The sequence below is a fragment of the Gastrolobium bilobum genome, unplaced genomic scaffold, assembly GCF_033153095.1.
Source record: "Gastrolobium bilobum isolate Gb01-03AN ecotype WA unplaced genomic scaffold, APGP_CSIRO_Gbil_v1 utg2909, whole genome shotgun sequence".
Classification (NCBI taxonomy): Eukaryota; Viridiplantae; Streptophyta; class Magnoliopsida; order Fabales; family Fabaceae; genus Gastrolobium; species Gastrolobium bilobum.
Window position 1 is genome coordinate 9,761 of NW_026897436.1, and position 26,022 is coordinate 35,782.

Below are 26,022 nucleotides of genomic sequence, written 5' to 3' on the forward strand. Positions count from 1 at the left end.
TTGCATTTAAATGGAAAAGATGGGTTATTCATAAATCCATGGGAAGGTTAGGTTTTTGTGATTTGCAAGCATTTGGTTTAGCTTTGTTGGCCAAACAATGCTCGCACATTTGGTTGCATCTTACTTCTCTAGCTACCCAGATTGTAAAAGCTAAATACTTTACAAATATAGACATATATGTTCACAGCTTCTTTGGGTTCCAAATCATAGTAAGATGCTTACACAGATTTTTTAAGATTGTTTCTCCTTAATGTTTTCTTGATATTGATCAATGATGTTTTGTTTCGTTTCGAAGCAGAAATATTTTTCAAAAATCCATTTAAGCTTTGACATTGTCGAGGATAGTTGGTATTTTGTATTATGAGAATAAGGGAAGCTTTACTATAGATTATTCTTATCTGATTGAATTTGGACAAAAGTCAGGGACTCGATATTTTCCGCACTAGTGTATTATATATTTACTTGCTAAAAGTTAGAAATAATAAGACTCGCACGACATTAAAAATAAAAATAAAATAAAATAAAAACGTGTGGAATAAATGTAGTTAGATGAATATTTAACTTTTAGTAAGTACTGAACTCTGTCCTATAATAGGGGTATTTTGCCTAAAAAAATATGCGCCACGCGTAAGAATAAAGCTGATGTTGTGGGGGGATGTCAGTTTGGTGCTTGTAACGAGTAATACCTACCATATTTAGATACATCTGACCCTGAGTTAAGGAAGTTGTGCCAGTATTTAAGTATGTAAGTATCACGTATGGGAAAATATTTTCAAGGTTGTACCGAGCACACAGTATTTTTTTTTATCATATATATAAAAAATAAGGTTTGGTGTTTGTCATTTTAAATGACATAAGTTATGTCATTTTAGGAGAGAGATAGGCACAGAAAAACGAAAATAATGGAAGAGAGAAAGTGGGTGGTTTTTTTTAATTTAAAATTTAAATTTTCTGTGTCTGTATCTCTCTTAAAATGACATAACTTTCTGTCATTTAAAATGACAAACACTTTTTCCTAAAAAATAACACATTTACATTATTCCTATTTATATGGTTATTTTTTTATTTTTTACTTTTTAGTAAGAAAATACCTACTCCTGAATGGTAGGGGATTCTTTTGATATATTCTGCTAATTGGTATGACAATGCTATCATTGGAAAATAGCTACACAAATTTATATGGTTAGGACTTCCCATAAGGGTAACAGGTGACTTTTATCAGGTGTAGATACCCTTTTTTCTTCAGATTAATGAGTACCCTTTTTTTTCATTTAAATTTGTGTAAAAATCAAGGGTTTTATTTTTCTTATGTTGCATGAGACAAGTTGTCTCATGCAACACACAAAAAGTTAATGGAACCCACTAAAAAAGAAGAGAGAGAACATAAAAAGCGCATCCCACCCACTTTTTGTGTGTTGCATGAGACAACTTGGCTCATGCAACATAAGAAAAATAAAATCCAAAAATCAAATACCTGTTAGGTGGATGGACAATACAACACTTCCCGTAAGGCTATACAATCAATCAATCATCAAAATGTATTTTTTCATATATTTATCATATAATTTAATATAATTCACTCTAACTGATTGATCCAATGATTCATTAGTTGAATCAATTATCCATTAATTTAGTTTCTCAATGGAGTTGATAATCAATTCGATTTTAATAACATTGGACTATATAGAAAGAGTGTATTTAATACATAGTATTTTCATTAAATAATATGTAATTAATACTATGAAACATTTTACGATTTTTGTTTTTAATAAATAATGTTTTTAATATTTGTTAATAAACGTTATTTATAACTATTTTTTCCCCATATTAAAAATAAATAAATAAATTATGAGAACATTCTCATACACACCCACAATAAACGGTCACTGCGTGTGAAAGTAGTGCCGATGGTTGGACCAACAAATTCATAAATAGTGGGAGATGATTGGCAATGAGCATGATTTGTCCCATAATAAATATCAACTGCATAAAAAGTCCAAAACACTGCGGAACAAATTATAAAATCAACTCTATATGTAGAAAATTTCTTTAATAAATTATCAAACACAATTTAACCTTTTTAAAAAAAATACTTAAGATGTTAAATTAATATATTGCCATTGTTATTTCATAATTAAATTTAGGGAAAAGTGTGTATAATTTTAAAGGAGGTAAAGTTGTGTCATTTTAAGAGAAAGAAAGAGATAGATAAAGGAGGAGAGAGAGTTGACAAAAAAAATAAAGGTGTGGGTCTCACCTCTTTATGAGAGTGAAAGGATGTAAGTTGTGTAATTTTAAATGATAGACACTTTTCCCTTAAATTTAAAATAGAAGACGATAATAATGTGTGTTGAAAATTTAATTACTTTAAACTTTAAAGATATAAAAAAGTTACCCAAAAGGAGATCTATTTGATTAGACCTGGGAATTAAAATCCCAGAGCTACACAACAGTAGGCGAAACTAAAGATCATCGCTTTCAGCTCGTACGATGTTGCCACGTGGAAATATACAATTGGAGGAGCTCCATGACACAGAGAGGACCAATTCTAAAGTAAAAATCAAGGTGCAGGCACATGTGGGCCCAAACGGTTTCTCGCTTTCCAACTAATGAGCCGAATCGAAGGATCTTCGCCACTTTGTCATGTAAATTCCAATTTGGGCCAAAATATTAAAAATTCCAACTTGCTCAAATTTGGCCTTTGGAAATCTTAAAATGCCAAAGGTGTCCTTTTCTTTGCGATCAAGCCACCTCTATGGATGGGGTGGGGTGGGGTGGGTTGTTGACAAATGTCCACAATTTTCATATATTAGTAAATATGGATATGGTTTTTAAAAAATTAATTGATCACTCCTCCTTTTGTTTTTTTGGTCACTAATCACTTTAGATTATAGCAAAAGCAATGAAAAGGTTGAGTGTGGTGAAAACTCTATATGAAGAAGCCTCCTCTTAAATCAACTTTTAGAGTGATTAAAATAAGCATTTATGTGTAGGTGTCATTCCCTCATCACCAAAACTAAAAGTTAAAAAACATGTTATAGTTGCACTCGTCTCTCGCCATACAATTTTCAGAAAATAACATATGCATGTCACGTGACTCAATTATTAAATCTATATTGGTTTATTTGCATGACCCGCTTTTGAGCTCAAACGTACTTTTTTTTTTCGGTAACAATCTGATATTGTCCTTTTTGGTAACTTTGTGTTTTTGTTCTTCTTTGCTACAAGAATAATAAAAATATACGTATCCGATTTTGTCACAAATTATTATTATATTTTGGAACAAAATAATAAATAATAAATTTTGATTTTATGATAACAAATGTCGAGTTAAATTTACCAATACAACTATATTGAATTGAAAATAAAATATGGCAACTTACATTTACTTTGTGTCGGATATATAAAAGTGGATTTTTTTTAAAAAAAAACTATAAAAGTGGAATTTAGTAATGCTTTAGAAAGTTCCTTGTATGTATATTTATTAGATTTTTATATTTATTTGAAACCAAAAAAAATACAAGCAATTAAACTTAAAGTACTTTTTATATTAAATTACGACAATTGATGTATAACCTCTTAATCTATCATTCTTCTATATGGATTATACATTTAGAAAATAAAAAAAAAAGAACTTGGATTGTGATATATTATCAATAATTTGAAATACTTGTGATTAAATTTATCAATTTGTGTATACAATATGACATAGAGATTCAAACTTATAATAGGGTTTAAATTTAAAATCGTCTATGTAATTGACTCATTTCCATTGCCACTCTAAGTCTCTAACGAATAATAACACTTTGGGATTACTTTGATATAATGAAAAAAAAAATCAAATTTGTGTTTTGTGCATGTATGTACCCATGTAGGATTATGAAGTCTTTAAAAGATAAATTAAAAGTTTAATTCTAATCTTTTGATAAATAATCCTATTATTACGAATTTTGGCATCATAAGTTAAAAATGTCAAAATAGGGGAGATTATATAAAGATTAATTTATAAGTTAGGTATAACCATGCAACACTAACACTAAATATATTGTGAATCAAGCCATTAGATTTGGTCTAGTTGTGGGGAGTTTATGTAATTTGTATTAGGTTATGCGTTCAATTTTTACTATTATATTAATTAAAAAATATATACTATGACTCAGATAAAACATACTATTATTTTGTTCCTTATTTGATTGAATGGTTATTATTTTAGAGCTTTGATTTGTGGGTTTATGTGGTTAGTGATAAACTTTTTTTGTTTCGAATAAATCAGGGATATCCTCTATCGAAGGCAATCATATTCGAGTTGGAAATATTTACATAAATGTAGGGTTAGCTCCCTCAAAGAAATTTTTTGCATTCACAAGCTATGTTGCACTGATACCAATACAAGACATGACATGATACTCCGATATATTAATTCTAAAAAATACTAGATTTCGACACGATAGGACACATTTTGATATTAAATAATATTTTTAATTTATATAGTGAATATAATATTTAATATTAAATAATTTAACAAAAAAAAATGAAACTAAATTTATAATACCCATCATTTTTGCAAAGAAACATAAGATATCATAAATATTTATATTAAACTCAATAAAGTGATAATTGTAATCCAACGAATCTAATAATTGAAACTAAAAACGCAAAGCAGCGCAACATTTGAACCTTTTTTTGAGTCTATGTTGGAGTGTTGAGAAATATCGAAGTATCAAAAAGTGTCAACGCCAAATTTTTTGAAGTGTCGATGTATCATAGTTCACAAGAGCTTAAACCCAAAATCTTATTTAAGGGAAATTAAGTATGCATGAACCAATCCGTTTTTGAGTGATCCCCTTTAAATCTTTGCTAAAAGACAAATATGCATCAGATAATATTTCCTTCTCACTACCGTAATAGTTCTTATAAATGTATCATCACTTGTCGTTCATGACTACATAGAGAGGAATAACCTATCAACTATCTCAAATAACCATTAAAGGATCTCTTCATCTTTAACTGAACAATTATATTCGTAGATTAAGTCTTCTTCTTCAATAATTTTGTTGTTATATGCATTTCAGTAGGTAAAATTTACTTTTTCAGTTGAGAATATGAGGAGACTCTAGCCTTCAAATGTATGTTAAATATAATAAGTCATTTCATAGTTAATTGTTAAAGATTAGACTTATATTAATAGTTACATGACACATTAGGCTAACAAAATGTAATAAAATCAGGAAATAAAGGGATCACGATGACCAATTCAATATCTTGTACAGATCAACTATCGATAAGTTTTAATGAATAAAAAATATTGTAATGAGTCAAAACCCATGATAAAAAAAATTTAATAGACAATTTTACCAATTAAACAAACTCTTACTGAGGTACTCTGAGTAAACTTGTAATATGTTAAATAGAAGCTTTCCATTCGTTGTTAAATAAAACTAGAAGGAAAGGTCAATTGAGCTACGAATTTGGAGACCATTATGTGTTTCTATATAACACCTCGCGCAATTTATTGTCTTATATCAGTATATATATATATATATATATATATATATATATATATATATATATATATATATATATATATATATATATATATATAATCTTCAAGTTAGAAATCAGAATTATGTAACGTTTAGCATTAAAACAGTGTTTTACAAATGTTAGAATTTCAAAGTAAATAATAATAAAATAATTAAAGAACATGATAATGAATTTCATATTTCATTACTATATATTTATGTATATTTTGTTTCTATATTAATTATTGCTAAAATCACACCTTATATTACAAGGAATTGAAATTAATCATCCATTAATTGTATTACATCAGCTCCAATACAATTTATGCTGTCGTAAAAGAAAGAAAAGAAGAGAAAAAAAAAAAAAACCCGAAAGAAAGTTGTGTAACCATTTTTGTTTTCTTGGATGAACCAGCGTGGCTACAGCCCGAGAAAATTGTCTTATATGACTACAAAGTACAAACAATTTCTTTCGTTTTGTCGCGGTTTTAAACTTGGATTTTTATGTTGATTCCATTAAACTAAATTACCACGCTGTGGCCTATACTTCCCACGTCAAAATATTGATTATCAGCAAAAGTTATCAGACGTTTTATTTTCAGCCATCATTTTCATTAATTGTCTGTTTCATTAATTTTATTTTGTTTTGGATTATTTTTAAACAGTTATCGGATTTTATTTTCCTAATACTTACCATTTATCTATATTTTTATCTGAAAATTTGTCATAAAAAACAACTCCAAGTTTATGTTTTCCTTGTACAAAAAAAATGAGCACACTTATTTGTCACATCTACCCTCATTCTTATTCATATTTTAATTTATCCAATCCACCGATTATTTTCTCATAGACAGACATGCTATTCTATTTAGTGTCTTCGTGAACTAATTTAAATTATGGTGACTGAATTAAAAAATTGATAACTGAATAAATTGAAAATTAAAAATCGAAAAATCAAAAACCAAAAATAAAAAAAAATTAGAAATTTTAATTGGATTAGATCAGTTTTCGAATTAGTTAATGAAAACCGATCCAATATATTAATTTTCCTCTACCTATTTGGACCTTTTCCCAATCATAGCTCAAAAATTTCTAAACCCAAAATCCATTAACTAAGCCTAAGAAAAAAATTTAGTCACATCTCATTAACAAAATTTTCATCTGTGTAGAGTTTCATATTTCATCATTGCTCCAAAAAAACTATATTATTGTTTATGGGTGCTTTTATATTTCAATTTTTTTTTTACAAAACCAATATGTACAAAAAATTTTATTTGCACAATAATTATGAATTAAATTGTAGGATTTTCAAAAAATCAAAAATCGATCCGATTCAAACTCAAAAAAATTGGATTGAATCGGATTAGATTTGAAAAAAAATTTAAATCGAATGGATGATTACATTATCAAATTGAAGAGATTGAATTGGATAATTTTTGCTTCTAACATAGATCCAATCCAAATCGCGAACATCCCTAATTCTATTATATATTATTTTATAATGTAAAACAGCTACTGATTGCACAATTAGGATATCTCTATATATTAATAACAATTTAATTTTATATATATATATATATATTTTGAACACATATATTTTTTATATTTAAATGAACGATGATATACACAATTATAATGTATATTAGAAGATCATAACAAGAAAAGAATATTTCTTAAAAAGAAAGTAAATTATGATATAATTTATGTTAATGATGTGAGTGATTGGCGTTAAAATAGGAGGTAGTTATGGGTTTATCAAGACGGTCTTTTACACTCCCATAAGTATTAAATGGAGAGTGATGGAGGGCAGAATAGAGATTGTACAAAAATCATAATTATCACAACAAATCCTCTCGCCGTTACACGAACGCGGCGAGAGAATTTCGAGGGTTATGCTGTTTGTTGCTATCCGTGCAGATATCAGTAACAGAAAATTCTTTTAAACAATATTTTAATTTTTTTCATTTTATATTTTATTTAATAATAATCTACGTCCCACGCGCAATACAGCATCGGAACTCCACGATAAAATGTTCATTACTTAATGGGACCCACTGACATCGCGGAGCGTGCACAACACGCATCGCAAAGGAGTTTTTTTTATTACCTTGACTAAATTATTTATTAAATATTAGAAAATAATAATTAAAAAAAGAAAAGGAAGTAGAAGCTTGAAATACAGTGACAGGAAAGACTCGCACACACATAAGCGTAGAGCGTAGTGTGTTTGTTTCCCTTTTGCTCTGTGCGTTGTGTTGTTTTTTTGTTGTGTTGTTGTGTTCATATTATTATTATAATATAAATATTAAGGAAAATAGAAAGGGTAGAGTGTCTCTTCTTCTCCAGCTTTAATGGCGTGAGAGACTACGCTGAGTTTGTACACCTACGGTGCTCTGTAACCGTATGTAAATCTTCAATCTTTGCATGCTTCACCAAACTACTCAAAAATAAAACCCAATAACCCAAATGAGATCATTTTCTCAAATGCAAATGCAATTCTAAATCCCATCACCAAGACACCGCCTTTGATTGTTCAACCCCAACCCACATGACCAATCTCTCGTGGGGTTATCTTATTTATCCTCTTTTAATCAATATCTGAAATGGGTCTCTCTTTTTTCTGATTTTTGGGTTCCTTTGATTGCTTTGCTTGCTTGGCGTGAGTGAGTAAGTGAGTGAGTTTATTGTGTTCTTGTTGTTTTTACTTTTTTTTTTTTTTTTTTCTCTGTTTCGTTGGTGTGTTAAAGCGTTGTTGTTGATACGGGGAAAAAGATGATGGTAGAAAACGGAAGGGATGTTGGGGAGCTTGAGGAGCTCGAAACGTTGCTGGATGAGATCCCTCACGCAACATCACGCATTCCTGTTCATCTTTATCATCGCCATCGATATGTTCGTGGTGATGGCGATGATCATGGCTCTTTTGTAACAAAACAGGCAAACCGTGGAAGCAATAATGGTATGTGCTATGATGATGACCCTTCAACTCAGATTAAGTTTTCGTGTGCATCATCCACTGTCAGTGGATTCTCTCTGCAAACTAATGGCTCTTCCTCAAGCTTGTTCTCTGGTGGCCATTCTTTATCTGACACTGGATCACCAACCCCACCTCCGTTGGAGGAACTTAAATCCACCATGCCTTGTGGAAGCTCCTTTCACCCCAACACTTTCTGGTTGGATTCCAATATGCCTGATTCTACTGTGACTGTGAGGGAGAATGCCGGTGGGACCTTGGTTGATGAACTAGGCCTCTGTGCTAATTTGAGTAAAATGTACATTGGCAATCAACATGAGAATCCTAATGGCCTTCCATATCGTGGAAATAATCCAATCAATGTTCACAACAATCATGGTGGTTATGACAATTTCATGAGAGGATCTTTTGATTCTGTGGGATTTCAATCCCCTTTCCTCAGGAGTCCTATCAGTCGTGGGGCTGAAATGGATTCAGCATTGATAGGATTAACCCAGGGTTATAACAGAGCTAATTTACTTGGATCACTGCCATGTCCTGGGTGGCACGACACTATACACTCTCAATTAAATGGCTTTAGTGGTTCAATGGATTCTCCAAGGCACGGAAGGCAGCTTATAAATAACCACTATTGTAGAGGAAATCTGGCACCAGAGCTTGTTGCTTCCTTGAGCAGAAATCCAGCACCTGATGCTTCAATTTATGCACCGATATATGGACTGAATTTAATGGAAGAAAGAGGCATGTCAAGATTGCCTAACTATCCCCCTTGTACTAATTTTAGCCCTCATATGAGTGTTCAAGATTTAGAGCAGTATAACCTTCCTCTGCCTAATGCAAGAGCTGTGCCACCTTCAAATGCTAGAATCCCGCAAGGAAATCTAGATGCTATTACAAGTGAGGGGAGTTTCATCATACAAGGTGAAGGTTTGAATTATGTTGTTAACAAGGGTTCAGATAGTTCAATGTGTCATAGAGCTATGCGTGAAACTACCTTTGCTAAGCATCCACAAAGGTTAGGGCTAGACAACCGGCACCGGGTTGTAGGAATTTGTGAAAATCCTAGGAGTCTGAGGATTGGTTGCTCATTCCCTCTGCTATCCAAGTGTAATTCCCTAGCAGAAGCTCGAGGTTGCATATATTTCATTGCCAAAGATCAGCATGGCTGTAGGTTCCTGCAAAGAATGTTTGATGAGGGTACACCAGGAGATGTTCAAGTGATATTTAATGAGATTATTAATCATGTAGTGGAACTTATGATGAATCCTTTTGGAAATTACCTTATGCAAAAGTTATTGGATGTCTGTAATGAAGAACAGAGGATGCAGATCATACGCATGGTTACTGAGGAGCCAGGGCAACTTGTCAAAATCTCTTTAAACACTCATGGGTAATCATGCAACTCATGCAAGTATTGAATTATTATATTGTTTGTCTGATGTCGAGTTTGACATTTCTTTTTTTATTTTCCGTCAGCACTCGTGTGGTACAGAAGCTGATTGAGACTCTCAAAACTAGGCAGCAAATTTCATTAGTTGTATCTGCTCTTGAACCAGGATTCTTGGCTCTAATCAAAGATCTCAATGGAAATCATGTGGTTCAGCATTGTTTGCAATGCCTAAGCAATGAAGATAACAAGGTTTGACTTCTACCTTTCTCAAGTATTTATAGATAATAATCTTGTACATGATGTAGTTATGGGTGAACAGAAATTGTCTGCTTAAGTCACTCTTGTTGCTATGTTTTTATGAACTTCTAATCCATAACAACTGATCATATCTTGTGAAAAAGCACTTTTATTATTTTCCCACAGTTTCATTCCATTCTCAAAATTTAACCCCTATGTATATTCCTTAACATTCATCACTGTATAATGATGTTCTAATCACCGAAATTCCAATTTGATATCACATTTCTGGTTAAGTTTGCACGTATTATTGATACCAATTTTCAAATTGTATTTTTTTTATGGGGTATATTAGAGAACTTTTTAGTTTTTTTTGAAAGGATAGCTGTCACAGGGAAGCATAATGGTCATGTGCTGTTCTGTTTGACTGATAAATATATCAGCTTGGTTAATTTGTAAGCCTTATTTTTCTTTGCCAGATCAGAAACTTGTTTTATATTTCCTACGTATATAATGTATATCTAATGAAAATTGTGGACTTATCTTTCAGCTATGGTGCTGTATGTAGAGTATTATGTTTTGACAGAAGCATATAGTCAGACTATGACTGTGCAGTCATGTAGTAATGCCAAGTTCACGATCACATATTCACATTTGGCATTTTTTATACTTGATATTATGAACAGATGTCATGGTATCTAAGCATATGGAGTGATTTATTTACGATCGCATAGTTTACACTTTCCTTTTGCGCACAGAAGAGACTGAGCCTATAATATCAAATAATACATTGTAGATCACCATTTCAAATTGACTTAAATTTGCTGGACTAATAGCTTCTTCAATTTTTACTTTGTTTATGATAGTAACATGTATATGATAGTTATACCTGTCTGCATTTTTTCCTTATCACCAAATTGAATTGCAGTGAGGTAATTGCTCTTTCCGTGCTTCTCTCTTGCTGTTCTATAACTTACAGTTCTTGGTAGCATTTTTTACCTCCCCTATGATGACTGGTTTGTGGTAATCTAGATTCTAGGCTCAAGGGTAAAGGACTCTATTTTGGTGCATATTCCCTAGTTTAAGGCTAGGAGTATATTTTATAATGAATATTTTGCACAGAATAAAGGTAAAAGACCTGTCTCACTATTAGAAATATTGTTGGACATCCTTATTGCATGTTTAGAACTCGCTAAGTGAATTGTATGGATAAGTTTTTCAATGCCCTCTTAGTTCAATTGTTAGCCGTGCTAATTAATTTGGGCAGGTCAATTTGTCACAAATGTAATTTCTTTACTCCTTAAGATCGAAGTTTGATGAAATTACGTAGAATATAGGTGCCAAAGTTGATATTTGTTCCTTAAAACTTATGTTTCTCCTGTTTTTTTTTCATTGAGCAGTTTATATTTGTTGCTGCTGCGAAGTATTGCGTTGACATTGCAACCCATCAACATGGATGTTGTGTTCTGCAAAGATGCATTGGCCATTCAAGTGGGGAGCACAGAGAAAAACTGGTTGCCGAAATATCTGCTAATGCACTACTGCTAGCTCAAGATCAATTTGGGTAATTATTGGAAATATATTAAAGTATATAGCACATAAAACCTTGCATTGATATTTTTGCTTTAAAAATGTCTACTTTTTGGTCTACAAACACATATTTTTTTCCCCGGAACAAAGAATGATAGAAACAGAAATGGTTCTTTTATATATGTACATGATATTTCTCTCTCAGATGGGAAAAGGGAATACAAGTAGAAGAAAATGAAAGAAAGATATAAGAAAACTCTCAATTCCAGAACTGAGAGAATTTTGTTCTTCTCCCCCCTTTCTCTTCCCATCCCTCTATATAACTAACTTGACCGACTCACTCCCCTTCTCTCACTTCCCTTTAACTTACATCATTCGCCTCCTTCACGTGTTCCTTTTCTCTTCCTAGTGTAAAGCTTCCAAGTTTTAGGTCCATCCCGAACTTGATCTATTAATAGGCCTTTGCTTGTTCAATATAAGGAAGTTTCCTTTCATGGCCCCCTCCTTCCAGAAAGACTGAAATGAGGAAATTGGCTTCTCACTCATCTTCTCATGTTGCTTCTTCAACAGCCTTCCCTTTCCATTGAATGAAGAGTTGAGTAACCTCCTACACTTGCTATCCCTGCCTTTGCTCATCCAATTCGACATCCATACTCTCTGATATAGTTGTCTTCACTGTTATATTCCCAATAGTTGAAATACATGGAAAACCGGATGGATTCTTAATGTTTTAGGGAGTTGGAGTCAGTCTATGTGCCATTCTTCCCAACATGTCAGCAACTGGTATCTAGCACTCTCTTTGCTACTGATTTCTGCCTATGGGGTCTCAGTTTCACAAAAACTAAATCCCCTACCTCTCTCCGATTTTTATTTGCTTATTTTCTTATTTGTTCCTTATTGTTAGAGAAATTTTGAAACCATTTTATTGGACAGCCAGAGGCTTTGTGGGGGAGTAGAACATGTCGTGGTCAGGATACATGCTTTTGTTTTACACCTTTTGCAGTTCAAATGGCATTTATGGAAACAGTGAATTCCAAATAGTATGACTAGGGGAACATTTTTTTTTTTTAACAATTATCATTTTTAAATTTGGAACTGAAATCCATCTATTTGTGGAATTTATTAAACCAGACCGTGGGACAATGCACTTGAAATGGCTGAGCATTTTCTCTGTTCATTATGTACTGATTTCTTTCTTCTTCTTTTTCTTTTTTAATTTGCTGCTTTCTTCTCTGAATGGGATTTATAGTTAACAAATCAACTCTGGTTGATCATTTTTAATGGAGGCTAATTCTACGTTGACGTTTTATTGTTATATTTAGGAATTATATTGTCCTATGAAACTATGATATAAAATTATACTTCCCTTCTGATTTTTCCACCTTTTGATTCTTTTTGCCTTTTGCAGAAATTATGTTGTTCAATTTATCTTGGACTTAAGGATTCCATCTGCCATCGCAACTCTAAGCTGGCAATTTAAAGGTAACTACGTGCACCTGTCGATGCAGAAGTTCGGTAGCCATGTGGTAGAAAAATGTCTTGCTGTATTCAACGTTGAGAATCAATCAAGAGTCATTGATGAACTGCTCTCTGCTCCCCGCTTCGAACAGTTGCTTCAAGATCCACATGCAAATTATGTTGTTCAATCAGCTCTTCGGCTTTCTGAGGTTTGTAACATGACCACTCATTGTTCCTTTTCATTTCAATTGCTGCTTAAGTGCATATAATTTTTGTAGTCACATTTTAGCATTCGTCAACGAACATTTTGATTCCTCTGATCTGCATGGTATTACTTTTTTCTCACGTTTGTCTTTTACTTCTAAACTAGGGCCGTGTGCATAATTTACTAGTTGAAGCAATTGAGTCCCGCAAAGGAATATCACGAAATTGCCCGTATTCCAAGAATATTTTCTCTCAGAAGCTTTCGAAGAAATGATGTACATTCTCCCCTTAGCAAGAAGTGTTGTTGTTCTATGTTAAATATCATTTTAGGAGTCTGCCACTGCAATTATATGCATTGGATGGTTATTTAACTTTACCTTGGGATACTGATAACCATACAAAGGTATTGCTTATCTATCTGCTCAGCTTATTTTTGAGAAATAGAGAAAAACAAAGAGCAGACAATTTTGCTCTCATTTAAGGTTTAGACGTGTGAATGAACTATTCTGCTTCTTGTATCTCGACTTATTGGATATTATCATCTTGTTAATTATGATAATCTCACTGGCTGAGAATGTACAGTATATGCTTGCTGTTACTGTAAAATTTACTAAGAGGAACCTTTGAGAATAACTTCCTTGGTCTTGTGTGCAAGGGGAATAAATGATGCCAGTTCTTTGATTGTATTTACATTTACTATAATTCTCGGTCTGCTCTTAATTTTAGAATCTCATCTCATGTTATTCTTCTTCCCCTGTTGAGGTGCTGATTTTGCAACAATTTTCATTGCTAGAGGATCCATTGGTTTTTCTTCGGAAAAAAGAAGAAACAAATGAATTAAAACTGGCCTGCCTTTTTGTTTGTATTGACTAAAACAATTAAGAGATACTTCAAAGGAATGATTTGTTGAAAATAATCAAGTATGAGTGGTAAAGAAGTACCACATAGACTAGACATAGACCAAATGATGACCATATAAGTGTGAAAGACCCATAAACCTACAGCCTTAAAGTTTTGGGTTGAGATGTGATGTCGGTCCACTTATTGTGGTTTATCATTTGGCTCATTGGTGGATGTATCATTTGCAAAGGGTTTTGGGCTCCCTCGTTCCCTTCCCAACAGTGGTATCAGAGCCAACGATTTGGCTGGGCTAAGTGTTTGGAAGACCTTTGCAGAAGGTTAGTGTGACCCTAATATTTGAAGAGAAAAAAGACTTCCGCAGAAGTTGACCTTAGAGTAAGAATGATATTGGGCCTCACACTTGAGGGAGGATGTTGAAAATAATCAAGTATGAGTTGTAAAGAAGTACCACATAGACTAGACATAGACCAAATGATGACCATATAAGTGTGAAAGACCCATCAACCTACAACCGTTGAATGTCGGTCCACTTATTGTGGTTTATCATTTGGCTCATTGGTGGATGTATCCTTTGCGAAGGGTTTTGGGCTTCCTCGTTTCATCCCCGTTTTTTTATTATTATTATTACATTCATTTTTATAACCTCCGGGTCGGGGTTAGATGTAATGAAAGTGTTGTATGGACCAACAATAAATATTAATCATAATTTAAAAATAATTATGTATACTCTTAATTTTACTTTATTGATAATTAACTCTTGTATATAGGTTAAAGTTTTAGATTTTTTTATTTTATTTGAAAAATAAATAATTCACCTGATTATTTTATTCGCGTATTTTGATAGTTGGGGAGGCAGTTCTTGAAATCCTTTGCATTTGTCACTATTTAGGATAAAAATTAATATAACAAAAATCCTTAAAGTAAAGCAATTTTATATGATTTTAAAAAAAAATTAAATTAAGGATAAGTATATCATTGCTTATTTATTTAAGAAAGAAATCATCCTTTTTTTTGTTTGATTGTGATGGTTAACTTGGGAGACATTTTTCTTTCTTTCCTTTTGTATGAATAAATTGAAAAATGGAGGTTGTTTCATTGCATAGCGTACTAAGTACTAACTAAAGAATATGAATGTGAAGGGAGAGAATCTCAATTCAATTCTCACTTTCCAACCAAATATATCTTGAAGACAAAAAGATAATTAAGGTTGGTATTATCCAAAAAAAGATAATTTTTACATGACTCGTCCACGACCGTTAAACTATAAATGAAGGGATGGGATCTTCCATATAATAAAATCATGTAAAACTTCCGCATTTTGAAGATTATTGCATTAAGACGAGCTTATACATGCAAACAAAATGTTTACGATCATCAAATAATAATAATAATGATGCGCAGTGCGCAGAAAGAGGTAGGTAATACCTTACGAATAACAAGGTTTGGGAACAGCACCAAAATAAGGCGCTCACATCGGCAACGTCAATTATTTCGCAATACTAAAGAACATGGATATCATGATATACAAAACACGAGATTTGGATCTTTTTGCATGAAAAAATTGTCATGTAATTATATTATTTGATCACGATCACTCATTTAAAAATTATATATATATTTTTTATCATTCTCAATGAGTAGTTTTGATCCAATAACATAACTACGTCACCACTTTTTTACATAAGAAAGGATCCATTCTCCAACTCATCTACATAAGTCCATGACTCATGCTTACGTGGACTCTTCTTGTAAGTTATTTGTTAGAGTCTGTTTATGACTTTATTCAGTTTTGTAATTTAATGATGGGTAATATTTGTTATCAATTTCTTGCTTCGTAATTAATTAGAGCTCTGTGAATGGGATACATCAAGGAAGTCACGTGCTGAGAGCCAAGTCAGCACCATTGTGGGCCAAGGACTATGTGTCTGTTGTTTGTAAAGATGTTTCGAGAAGTTAGTTGTAGTACTGTTAGTTACGTTTAGGGAAGTTAGTTAGTTGAGTGTGTTGTGACGTTAGAGTTCCTATTGAACTTGTATAGTATAGGGCAATGAAAGGACACTGAGAACCACATGTGAATAATATTGAGTGTTTTGTTCCAAGTTTCTAGTCTCCCTCTATCACTCTGGTAGAAAATTTTCTTCTTCTTCTTCTTCTTCTTGTTTCTTTCTGGAAAAAAATGGCAACCCAGAATGAGAACTCCAATGCACATGAGAATAATCCGTTTTATCTTGACCCCAATGAAAGCCGAGTTTTGGTTCCTATATCACCTCCATTAAATGGAAGGAATTTTCATACTTGGCTGAGAGATATGAAGGATGCGCTACGTTCCAAAAACAAACTTGCTTTTGTTGATGGAACTATCACCGTGCCAGAACTCAATGATCCATCCTATGTAGCTTGGGACAAATGCAACACAATGGTGGTGTCATGGTTGCAACACTCCATTTCTGATACAATCTTGCAATCTGTCTTGAGGATGGACAAAGCTGAAGATATCTTGAAAGACTTGCAAGAAAGGTTTTCGCATTTCAGAATTTCGGATCTTCATGATGACATATTGAAAGTGCAACAAGGTACGAAGGCAGTTGAAGAATACTTCAATGAATTGAAGTCTTTGTGGGACAAATTAGATAGTTTACAACCAATGCCTGAGTGTCAATGCCAACCAGCATGTTCCTGTGGAGGAGTACTTGTCAATCAGATCAAGAACAGGCAAGAAAGGGATCGCGTTATTAGATTTTTAAAGGGTCTTAATCAAGAACAATTTTCTCATGTATGTTCTCAGGTGATGATGATAGACCCTCTCTCGGGTATTAACGAAGTCCACTCTCTGGTAAGTCAGCAAGAAAGGTGCCTCAATCATGATGATGTCAACGTAAACCAGAACGAGCCGCAAGCATTCGATCAACCTGAATCTTCAAACAAAGAAAGATTGATGAGGGTACATAGATTCCCTGAAAAGAATGATTGATGAGGGTACACCAGGAAATGTTCAATATATATTTAATGAGACCATTACTCATGTAGTGGAACTTATGATGGATCCTTCGAGAAATTACCTTGTGCGAAAATTACTGGGTGTCTGTAATGAAGAATAGAGGACACAGATCATACGTAAGGTTACTGAAAAGCCATGGAAACTTTTCAATATCTCTTTGAACACTCAAGGGTAATCATGCAACTCACACAAGTATTGAATTATTATATTGTTTGTATGATGTTGAGTTTGACATTTCTTTTTTTATTTTCTTTCAGCTCTCGTGTGGTACAGAAGCTGATTCAGACTCTCGCAACTGGGCAACAAATTTCATTAGTTGTATCTGTTCTTCGACCAGGACTCTTGGCTCTAATCAAAGATCTCAATGGAAATCATGTGGTTCAGGATTGTTTGAAGTACCTAAGAAATGAAGATATCAAGGTATGACTTCTACCTTTCTCAAGTATTTATAGATAATAATCTTGTACATGATGTAGTTATGGGTGAACACTCTTGTTGCTATGTTTTTATGAACTTCTGGATTAATCCATAATAACTGATCATTTCTTGTGAAAAAGCACTTTATTATTTTCCCACAGTTTCATTCCATTCTCAAAACTTAACCCGCATGTATATTCCCTAACATTCATCATTGTATAATGATGTTCTAATCACTGAAATTTCAATTTAATTTCACATTTCTGGTTAAGTTTGCACATATTATTGATACAAATTTGCAATTTTTGTTGTTGTTGGTATATTAGAGAACTTTTGTTTTTTTGAAAGGATAGATGTCACAGGGAAGCATAATGGTTATGTGCTGTTCGGTTTGACTGGTATATATACCAGCTTGGTTTATTTGTAATCCTTATTGTTCTTTGCCAGATCAGAAATTTGTTTTATTTTTCCTTGCATATATAATGTCTATCTAATGAAAAATTGTGGACTTATCTTTCATCTATGGTGCTGTATGTAGAATATTATGTTTTGACAGAAGCATATAGTCAGACTATCACTGTGCAGACATGTAGTAATGCCAAATTCACTATCACATTCACATTTGGCAATTCTTATGCTTGATATTATGAACAGTCGTCATGGTATCTAAGCATATGGAATGATTTATTTATGATTGCATAGTTTACACTCTCCTTTGGTGGACAGAGGAGACTGAGCCTATAATATCAAATAATACACATTGCAGATCACAATTTCTAATTGACTTAAATTTGCTAGACTAATAGCTTCATCAATTTGTACTTCGTTTATGATAGTAACATGTATATGATAGTTATGATTGTCTGCAATTTATCCTTTTCACAAAATTGAATTGCAGTGAGGTAATTGCTCTTTTCGTGCTTCTCTCTTGCTGATCTTTTAACTTACAGTTCTTGGTTGCATTTTTTACCTGCCTTATAATGACTCGTTTGTGGTAATGTAGATTCTAGGCTCAAGGGTAAAGGATTCTATTTTGGTGCATATTGCCTAGTTTAAGGATAAGTGTATATTTTATAATGAATATTTTGCACAGAATAAAGGTCAAAGACCTGTCTCACTATAAGAAATGTAGTTGTATACATCCCTATTGCATGTTTAGAACTCTCTAAGTGAATGGTATGGATAAATTTTATAATGCCCTCTTAGTTCAATTGTTAGCTGTGCTAATTAATTTGGGGAGGTCAATTTGTCACAAATGTAATTCCTTTACTCCTTAAGATCGAAGTTTGATGAAATTATGTAGAATATATGTGCCAAAGTTGATATTTTGTTGCATAAAACTTACGTTTCCCATGTTTTTTGCATTGAGCAGTTTATATCTGCTGTTGCTACAAATTATTGCGTTGAGATTGCAACTGATCAACACGGATGTCGTGTTCTGCAAAGATGCATTCGCCATTCGAGTGGGGAGCACAGAGAAAAATTGGTTGCCGTAATATGTGCTAATGCATATCTGCTAGCTCAAAATCAATTTGGATAATTATTTGAAGTGTATTAAATATTAAAGTATATTATAGCACATAAAACCTTGCATCGATCTCTTTGCTACTGATTAATGCTGCCTATGTTCATTCAGTGCTGATTTCTTTCTTCTTCTTTTTCTATTTCAATTTGCTGCTTTCTTCTCTGAATGGGATTTGTAGTTAACAAATCAACTCTGGTTGATCATTTTTAATGGAGGCTAATTACTATGAAACTATGACATAAAATTGTGCTGCCCTTTTGATTTTTCCACCCTTTGATCCCCTGAATCTTTTTACCTTGTGCAGTAATTTTGTTGTTCAATTTATCTTGGACTTAAGGATTCCGTCTGCCCCCGCAACTCTAAGCTGGCAATTTGACGGTAAATACGCGCACCTGTCAATGCGGAAGTTCAGTAGCCATGTGGTTCAAAAATGTCTTGAAGTATTCGATGATGAGAATCGGTCAAGAATCATTTATGAACTGCTCTTTTCTGGCAGCTTTGAACAGTTGCTTCGAGATCCACATGCAAATTATGTTGTTCAATCAGCTCTTCAACATTCTGAGGTTTGTAACATGACCACTCATTGTTCCTTTTCATATCAATTGCTGCTTAAGTGCATATAATTTTTGTAGTCACATCTTAGCATTCGTCAATGAACATTTTGATTCCTCTGATCTGCATGGTATTATATTTGTTTCTCACGTTTGTCTTTTACTTCTAAACCAGGGCCCTATGCATGATTACCTAGTTCAAGAAATTCTGTCCCGCAAAGGAATATTACGAAATTGCCGGTTTTCCAGGAATATTTTGTCACAGCTACTTTAGAAGAAATGATGTATTTTCTCCCCTTAGCAAGAAGTGTTGTTGTTCTATGTTAAAAAATCATTTGAGGAGTCTGCCACTGCAACTATATGCATTGGATGGTTATTTCACACTGTTCCTTGGGATGCAACTATATGCAACCGTATACAAAGGGATTGCTTATCCATCTGCTCAGCTATTTTTTGAAAAATAGAGAAAAACAAAGAGCAGACAATTTTGTTCTCATTTAAGGTTTAGACATGTGAATGTACTATTCTGTTTAGGTCGAGATGGATCGAATTGAACAAAAAATTTCGAAGAACGGAACCGAATTCAATTCGGTTCAAGCAACCAAACTTTTTTATTATTATTATTATCCTAAACTACTTTGGTTTGATTTGATTCAGTTTGAAAATGGTTTAAAACCAATTCAGGTCAAATCTATTCTGAACTATAATCGATTTTGAACTAGAAGGCAGTGAATAAATAAATAAGAAAAGAGAAGTAGAGAGGAAAAAAGAATGAATAGAAGGAAAAAAAATTGCTTAGGTTCAATAACTGGTTTTTTAAAATTTAATTTTTTAAGTATAGTGTTATTTTGTGATTCTTTTGCACACTCGTAAAACTGATTTTTGAATCAGTTCTGAATCAAAATAAAAAAGTATAAAATTATTGAAAAAAATAAAATAAAAATGATACTACAAATTTGAAAAAAAAGCAATAAATAATTAAAAAATAAAATAAAGTAAAAATAAGAGCTAAAAATACATAAGAGAAAAAAATAAAAAACTAAAGAAATAAAAATAAACATAGAAGAAGGAAAGGATAAAAAGGTTTGTTTTATTCCACGAATCTCTGCCTGAATCAAAATAAAAAAGTATAAAATTATTGAAAAAAATAAAATAAAAATGATACTACAAATTTGAAAAAAAAGCAATAAATAAATAAAAAATAAGAGCTAAAAATACATAAGAGAAAAAATAAAAAACTAAAGAAATAAAAATAAACATAGAAGAAGGAAAGGGTAAAAAGGTTTGTTTTATTCCACGAATGTCTGTCGTTGGATGAGTTTGTAATCGAACGATGTTTGGAGGTAAGCAAAATAAACAGAAAAAAGAGTAGCCAAAATAACTTATCCCTAATTATATTATATTAGTTTAGTTTTTTAATTATATTAGTTTTTTAAAAAAGGATAAAATTATAAAAATATCTCTTTAACCCCTATTTTTTTCAATTATCATATTTTTTAACTTCATTTTCTTTCTTTCCTTCCCCTCCCTTTCCCTTAAATATCCTTTAAACTCCTAAACAAAGCCTAAGAGTTAGCGGAGAATAACTTCCTTGGTCTTGTGTGCCGGAGGAATAAATTAGTTCGTTAATTTTAGGCTAAAATACAACTTACACCCTTAAACTTTGGTCATGTTTTAAATTACCACCTTATACTTTTAATTGTTTCAATTAACCCCTCATGGTTTATGATGATAACAAATTAACATATATGTTAAAATTTTGTCTAACGGTGTTAAAAAAATTTATTTTGTTTTTAACAATTGGACAGATTTAGCTCATAAGGAGAATTTGCACACATAGATGCATGACACATATCTGAATTCTTAACCACTGCCTGCAGACGAAAGAAAAAATGCGCTATAACAAAAACTGATATATCAAGATACAAGAAGAAGAGTAATTGAGCACAAAATGTTACTTAAGTTGAGCTTCAACTTCTGATTTCTTAAACCCTTCTGCAAATCTCTTTTGGTTTTCCTTTGGAAAACTCAGTTTCTTTGTTTTGAGCATCAAAGTTTGAGTGTCTGAAGGCTACACCTCACCAAAACTCTAGAACACATTCTAGGAGTTACTCGGGAAGACATGCAATTGGATCCTCCCAATCAGTGGGAAAAACAATAGGAATAACTTATTCTCATAGAAATCACAGATTCCTGGGTTTGTAAATTCTCAAGGAAGCACCCCTTCAGCGGGAAGAAAATCTCAGACAATGAATGACAATTATGAATTTTCATTATGGTCCAATATCCTGCTCTCAATCAATGGGTGTTCCTCCTCCTCCTCCTCCACCTCCAGCAAGAAGGCAACGGAAGAGAAAACCATACAACAAAGATTTGTATTTGCAGGCAACTTACAAATTCATAGTGTTAGATATAAGAAATTATTTATATGAGTCAATGGATCCAGATAAAATGTTACAATGGGAAGATATTATATGTGTGACATATTCAACCCCATTTCCAGTTCAGTTCCAATTAGTTTGGAAAATCCCCCATGTCCACAAAAAACCTCATGTGGACATATTTTTTTTTTCCCATGTGTTCTACAATACTTATTATTGGCTGAAGAATATCACAAAGGTGATTGCTGTAACATCTCGGGCGCTGACGAGGGCGGGGAGTGATCGCCGGTGTGAAAGGGCATGGATAAGGAGCGGCTCCTGACAAGCTTCCAACAACGGGGGTACATGAATGAATCGAATCAACACCCGAAAAAGAGGGATTCCAGAGACTGTGCTGGTATGGGACGGTATAGTTGGGAATGACTTATAAGAATTTATTGGTACTACCTATACTAATAAGATGCATCTACTTTTCGGTAGCCCAGAACGGAAGAAACTCCATAGTTAAGTGTGCTTGACTTGGGGCAATTCTGGGATGGGTGACCTCCTGGAAGTTTTCCCGGGAAGTGTGCGAGTGAGGACAAAGTACACTGAAAAGTCTCGTGTTAGTGTGTGGGAACAGAAGTTGATCCTTGCAAGTTGTCGGGCGTTACAAGTGGTATCAGAGCAGGGCCTCTCTTCCAGTACGGTGTGGTTCGAGGACGAACCAGGCGGAAGCTGGTGGGCACTTAACATCCCAGGTGCTGACGAGGGCGGGTAGTGATCGCCTTTGCGAAAGGGCATGGACAAGGAGCGGCTCATGGCAGGCTTCCAGCGACGGGGGTACATGAATTAATCGAACCAACACCCGAAAGAGAGGGATTCCAGAGACTGTGCTGGTATGGACGGTACAGTTGTGAATGACTTATAAGAATTAATTGGTACTACCTATACTAACAAGATGCATTTACTTTTCGGTAGCTCGGAACGGAAGAACTCCTTAGTTAAGCGTGCTTGACTTGGGACAATTCTGGGATGGGTGACCTCCTGGGAAGTTTTCCCGGGAAGTGTGCGAGTGAGGACAAAGTACGCTGAAAAGTCTCGTGTTAGTGTGTGGGGACAGTCGTTGATCCTTGCAAGTTGTCGAGCGTTACAATTGCTGGAAAACTCTTCTCTCTCCCTCTCACATGGCTTAAGGGAAGGGAATAAAATTAGGGATTTAAGATTAACACTGTTAGTCAAATTTTAACAGATATGTTAATTTGTTAATGTAACAAAGTACAAGGTGGTTAATTGAAACAATTAAAAGTTTAAGGTAGTAATTTAAAACATGACCAAAGTTTAAGGGGTTATTTTGCATTTTAGCCTTAATTTTATTTACATTTACTCTAATTCTCCGTTTGCTCTTAATTTTAGAATCTCATTTCATGTTATTCTTCCTAGTTCCTCCCCCGTGGAGGTGCTGACTTTGCAACAATTTTGATAGCAAGAGGATACATTGGTTTTTCTTGGGAGAAAAAGAAAAAACAAATGAAGAGAACTGCTTTTTTGTTTGTTTGTATTAACTAAAACAATTATAACTTTCCTTGCTATCCAAAAAAAAAACTAAAACAATTATGAGATACTTCAAAGGGGGAGTAGATCCTCTCATGTGAAAAAGTGGTCATGTGGTCATGTTATTTGATCACAACCACTCATTGATGATGAGATAAGAGAGAGAAAAATGTATAATTTTTAAATGAGTGGTTGTGATCAAATAACATGACCACATGACTACTTTTCCACATGAGAGGATCCACTCCCCTTCAAAGGAATGATTATTTTGGTATACGTGTTTTTTTTTCATTGCATTCATTTTTAAAACATTTGGGCCAGGGTTAGATGTACGAAAGTGTTGTATGCCTACGGACAACAATAAATATTAAGCATTATTTAAAAATAATTATGTATACTCTTAATTTTACCTAGAGTAAACACCTTTTTTGATCCCTGGCAATATCCACGAAATCTATTTTGGTCCTTTTTAATTGTCAGGGATTAAAAAAGATTTCGTGGATATTGCTAGGGACCAAAAATGATGTTTACTCTTTTACGTATATTGATAATTAACTCCTGTATATAAGTTAAAATTTTAGATTTTTTATTTTATTTGAAAAGTAAATAACTTAACTGATTATTTTATTCGTGTATTTTGACAGTTGGGGAGGCAGTTCTACTTCATTTGTTTTTTTTTTTTTTTTCGAAGAAAAGTAATACATCAAGGAAGTCACGTGCTGGAGCCAAGTCTTGCCCATTGTGGGCCAAGGATTATGTGTCTGCTGTTTGTAAAGATGTTTCGAGAAGTTAGTTGTACTACTGTTGGTTACGTTTAGGGAAGTTAATTAGCTGAGTGAGTTGTGACGTTAGAGTTACTATTGAACTTAAATAATATAGGGCAATGTATAAAAGACACTTAGAAACGCATGTGAATAATATTGAGTGTTTTGTTCCAAGTTTCTAGTCTCCCTCTATCATTCTGGTAGAAAAATTTCTTCTTCTTCTTGTTTCTTTCTGAGAAAAAATGGCAACCCAGAATGAGAACTCCAATGCACCTGAGAATAATCCGTTTTATCTTGACCCCAATGAAAGCCCAGTTTTGGTTCCTATATCACCTCCATTAAATGGAAGGAATTTTCATACTTGGCTGAGAGATATGAAGGATGCGTTACGTTCCAAAAACAAACTTGCTTTTGTTGATGGAACTATCACCGTGCCGGAACTCAATGATCCATCCTATGTAGCTTGGGACAAATGCAACACAATGGTGGTGTCATGGTTGCAACACTCCGTTTCTGATACAATCTTGCAATCTGTCTTGAGGATGGATAAAGGTGAAGATATCTTGAAAGACTTGCAAGAAAGGTTTTCGCATTTCAGAATTTCGGATCTTCATGATGACATATTGAAAGTGCAACAAGGTACGAAGGCAGCTGAAGAATACTTCAATGAATTGAAGTCTTTGTGGGACGAATTAGATAGTTTACAACCAATGCCCGAGTGTCAATGCCAACCAGCATGTTCCTGTGGAGTAGTACTTCTCAATCAGATCAAGAAGAGGCAAGAAAGGGATCGCGTTATTAGATTTTTAAAGGGTCTTAATCAAGAACAATTTTCTCATGTATGTTCTCAGGTGATGATGATAGACCCTCTCCCGGGTATTAACGAAGTCCTCTCTCTAGTAATAAGTCAGCAAGAAAGGGGCAAAGGACGAAATGAATCTTCAAACAAACAAAATGATTCTTCAGGGAGAGGACCAAGTAATTCCCTAGCAGAAGCTCTAGGGTGCATATATACCTTAGCCACAGATCAGCATGGCTGTGGGGTCCTAAAAGGAATGATTGATATGGGTATACCAGACGCTGTTGAAAAGATATTTAATGGGACCATTAATCATGTAGTGGAACTTATGATGAATCCTTTTGGAAATGACCTTATGCAAAAGTTATTGGATGTCTGTAATGAAGAACAGAGGATGCAGATCATACGCATGGTTACTGAGGAGCCAGGGCAACTTGTCAAAATCTCTTTAAACACTCATGGGTAATCATGCAACTCATGCAAGTATTGAATTATTATATTGTTTGTCTGATGTTGAGTTTGACATTTCTTTTTTTATTTTCTTTCAGCACTCGTGTGGTACAGAAGCTGATTGAGACTCTCGAAACTAGGCAGCAAATTTCATTAGTTGTATCTGCGCTTGAACCAGGATTCTTCGCTCTAATCAAAGATCTCAATGGAAATCATGTGGTTTAGCATTGTTTGCAATGCCTAAGCAACGAAGATAACAAGGTATGACTTCTACCTTTCTCAAGTATTTATAGATAATAATCTTGTACATGATGTAGCTATGGGTGAACAGAAATTGTCTGCTTAAGTCACTCCTGTTGCTATGTTTTAATGAATTTCTGGATTAATCCATAACAACTGATCATCTCTTGTGAAAAAGCACTTTATTATTT

At 33.4% G+C, this 26,022-nt stretch overlaps 1 protein-coding gene across 1 annotated transcript; it reads left to right on the plus strand.

Moving 5' to 3' along the window:
• The first annotated feature begins 8,297 nt into the window (after nucleotides 1-8,297).
• LOC133306887 (putative pumilio homolog 7, chloroplastic) lies at nucleotides 8,298-13,601 on the plus strand. Its single transcript, XM_061507266.1, has 5 exons — nucleotides 8,298-9,883; nucleotides 9,970-10,132; nucleotides 11,521-11,684; nucleotides 13,059-13,317; nucleotides 13,479-13,601. Exons 1-5 carry the CDS (start codon nucleotides 8,298-8,300, stop codon nucleotides 13,584-13,586), a joined length of 2,280 nt encoding a protein of 759 aa, XP_061363250.1. The 3' UTR covers nucleotides 13,587-13,601.
• The last annotated feature ends 12,421 nt before the right edge of the window (nucleotides 13,602-26,022 follow it).